Here is a 3,321-nt window from a genome sequence, read left to right as displayed (position 1 = left end):
TTTTTCAAAATATAAATTACTTCCATCCTGCTTTCAAAATGAGGCCTAGCATTGGTAGCCGATTAACAATTTACAATAGTACCAGGCGTTGACAGCCTTAATCACCTTCCTCCGGAATGGACGGAGGAGGCGGCGCCCACGCTCGTCCCCGTCGCCGCCGACGACGCGTAGGACACGGGGTAGGAGTCGAAGCCCTTGTTCTGCATCATGGCAAGCACGGTGAAGCTCTGGTACGACAGCGGCAGATCGGGCAGCGGCGCGTCGCCGTCCAGGTACTGCACCACCTGCCGCATCGACGGCCGCGCGGCGGGCGACGGGTGGGAGCACAGCAGGCCCAGCTTCAGCGCCTGCGTCATCTCGTCGCCAGGGTAGTCGCCGCAGAGCCGCGCGTCCGCGGCATCGGCGAGCGCGCCCTTGTGCCAGAGCTCCAGCACCCAGTCCACCAGCACGAACGGGCCGTCGATGTCGTCGCCTCCGGAGGCGTTGCGCTCGATGGGCCGCCGACCGCAGGCCACCTCGAGCACGAACGAGCCGAACGCGAACACATCGGTGGCCGGCGTCACGCGCCGGGTGTGCGTGAGCTCCGGCGCGAGGTACCCCATGGTGCCCACCACGTGCGTGGTCTGCGGGCCGGCGCCGCGGTCGTACAGCCTCGCGAGCCCGAAGTCGCCGAGCCGCGCATTCATTTCGCCGTCGAGGAGCACGTTGCTCGCTTTGATGTCGCGGTGGATGACCACCTGCTCCCAGTCCTCGTGGAGGTAGAATAGACCAGACGCGACGCCCCTGATGGCGCGGAGCCTCTGCGCCCAGCTCAGGGGCGGCGCGCCGTGATCGTACAGCCACCTGTCGAGGCTGCCGTTCGGCATGTAGTCGTAGATCAGCAAGAGCTCGCCTCTGCGCCGGCAGTAGCCGAGCAGCTGCACGACGTTGCGGTGCCGGAGGCGGCCGATGCTGACAACCTCGGCGATGAACTGCTTCATCCCTTGCCTCGCGTCGTGCGACACGATCTTGACGGCGACCTCCGTCTTGGACGCCGGCAGCACGCCCTTGTACACCCTGCCGAAGCCTCCGACGCCGAGGAGGTGCTTGCTGTCGAAGCCGTCGGTGGCATGGAGCAGGTCCTTGTACGCGAACCGGTGCGGGCCGAACTCCACCTCCCAGTCCTCCCGGAGCTCTGCGTACCGGAACCGCCTCCACGCGAGCAGGGACACGCCGGCGACCACTGAGAGCGCGAGGAGCGGCATGACTACCGGAAGGACCACGTCGAGCGCTCTGGACCGTCGCTTGGTGCGGACGCGAGGCATATTGGGGAGCTTCGCGTAGTCGAGCTGCGGAGCGGCGCCGTCCAGGGCGAAGCTCCAGCCGAGGACGTAGTGGCGCGTGTGGTACGGCCCCGTCGACGACGAGAGGCCAACGTACGCCGTGTCGTTCACCACCGTCGAGAGGTCGACGGAGACGGAGATGAGAGGCTTCCTGGGCTTGGGCGCCTCCGCGGGCGCCAGCGTGACATGGAGCGCCGTGGCCCGGTCGTCGTAGTCCACCCACACCTGCATCGCGTCGCCGCTGAAGAGGGACAAGTTCCTGAAGGCGCCCGTGTCGTCGTTGTAGTACCCCGCGGGCTCGGCGGCGACGGACACCAGGCCGTTTACGTCGACGCCGACGTGGTTGCTGTTGATGTCCCGGAACTCCGGGTTGAGGATGGTGTCGAGCTCGATGGCGAAGACGTGGTTGTTCGCGTTGCCGTTGTTCTGGTTGTTGAAGAGGCCGAGGAACTGGCTCGGCGACGCCGCGGACAGATTCTTGCTCGGCGCGACGAAGAAGGCTAGCCCGTTGCCGCTCACCGTCACATAGTCGGAGACGATGGCGAACACGAAGGCCGTCGAGAACGACCGGGCGGTGCCGTTGGGCGTCCTGTCGTCGTGGAAGCGGAGCGCCGACGGGTGGAACGCGTGGCCCTTCAGCTGGGACGTGACGTTGGTGAGCATGAGCTTGCCGTCCGGCTCCACCAAGGCCATGCCGTCCAGGTCGAGCCGCGCGCCGGCGAAGCCGTTGTAGATGAACTGGCCGTCACCGCCGCCGGCATCAGCTGCCACCGCCGCATGGCTGAGGCCATGGGAATGGAAGAGAAGCAGTACAAGGAAGGAGAGCTTGGTATGCATCTCTTGTCACTTGGAGCACAGAGGCAAGTCACCCAATCCTTGGTAGGTGGGAGATTAGTAGACTGGCCTCTGACAAGAAAGAAGACATGAAAGACCTTTCTGGTAGAACTGCAGAAGCAACTGGTAGATAGCCATTTTCTTCCTTTCTCTGATCCAACTAGGAGAAAAGAAAGACCCACATTCTCTTCTCATTTCTGTAGCGAGTCAAATGCAGACGTGCAAGTGTAATGGCTGCTACGGTCAAGCATCCATTTACCATTTTATTTAAAAACACATGGGACGATTTTCAGGCTTTTACTGCCTAATTTCCGAATCGACTTTTGAATTTAAAAACACGGTAACGGCCGAAAATCCAAAAATACTTATAACCAGCAGAAACTATTGGAAATCTCGACCTAACTTATTCAAATCAAAATTGACCCTTTTTTTTCCCTTTTCCGGTGCTATTTTTCACCAGAACCCAAAAAACCCGGGTAATTGGCCAAAAGAATATGGAGACATTCAAATACTTATTGAGCTTGTTAGAAGAGGCTGGTTGGAGAGTATCTCTGAAACATTTCTCATTTTCTCGTAGCTGTCTTTTACAACCATGGGAATGAACAGAAAGGAAACCTTAAAGACGACCAACATTCAGAAACTTATCTCAATCTTTTTAAGTAGTAAAGATCATACAAATGATTTCACTTAGAAAGCTGCAGTGGCAGCTTGTCACCTACATATGATTTCCATGTGTAATGGCCCGAGCAGAGCGCGTGCCACTAGCGACGGATCCATATTTGACGTGTACGATATTGGTTAAATTTTTGTTTTCTAATAATCTATCATAAATAATAGTCCATGTGACACCCTCTAGCTTAACAAGACATCCAGACTCTTAGCAGGCCAACACAAAATACTCAACATTTATGTTGTAGATCGGTCATTGCGTGCTATGGCGAGTTTAGCTTACCTAAGTGTTTGAAACATATATTTCCATGTTACGACACGGTTAGCAGTAGCACAACAGGCAAGCTTTACATGGAAATTACATGTGCAAGGAATGTGCATACAGAAGGCTTGATCTGACACCATGTTACACCGGCCACAAGGTTCAAGCTTTTACTGCTAGTGTACATTACACAATGCTCCTTGATCAGGCTGTTTAAAATGCAACCTGCACTGA

General features: G+C 57.0%; 1 protein-coding gene across 1 annotated transcript; it reads right to left on the bottom strand.

Annotated features, from left to right (window-relative positions):
- Positions 1-2,372, bottom strand: LOC133903921 (L-type lectin-domain containing receptor kinase SIT2-like). The gene has a single exon (XM_062345409.1). The coding sequence runs from the start codon at positions 2,157-2,159 to the stop codon at positions 102-104; it is 2,058 nt and encodes a 685-aa protein (XP_062201393.1). The 5' UTR covers positions 2,160-2,372; the 3' UTR covers positions 1-101.
- Positions 2,373-3,321: the final 949 nt, after the last annotated feature.

Source organism: Phragmites australis, chromosome 21 (genome assembly GCF_958298935.1).
Source record: "Phragmites australis chromosome 21, lpPhrAust1.1, whole genome shotgun sequence".
NCBI lineage: Eukaryota > Viridiplantae > Streptophyta > Magnoliopsida > Poales > Poaceae > Phragmites > Phragmites australis.
The sequence above is the reverse complement of the archived record's forward strand: the minus strand, read 5'-3'. Positions and strand labels throughout refer to the sequence as shown.

What these genes read in the sequence shown, in the direction of transcription:
- LOC133903921 (XM_062345409.1), bottom strand. Translation starts at nt 2,159, where the DNA reads ATGCATACCAAGCTCTCCTTCCTTGTACTGCTTCTCTTCCATTCCCAT.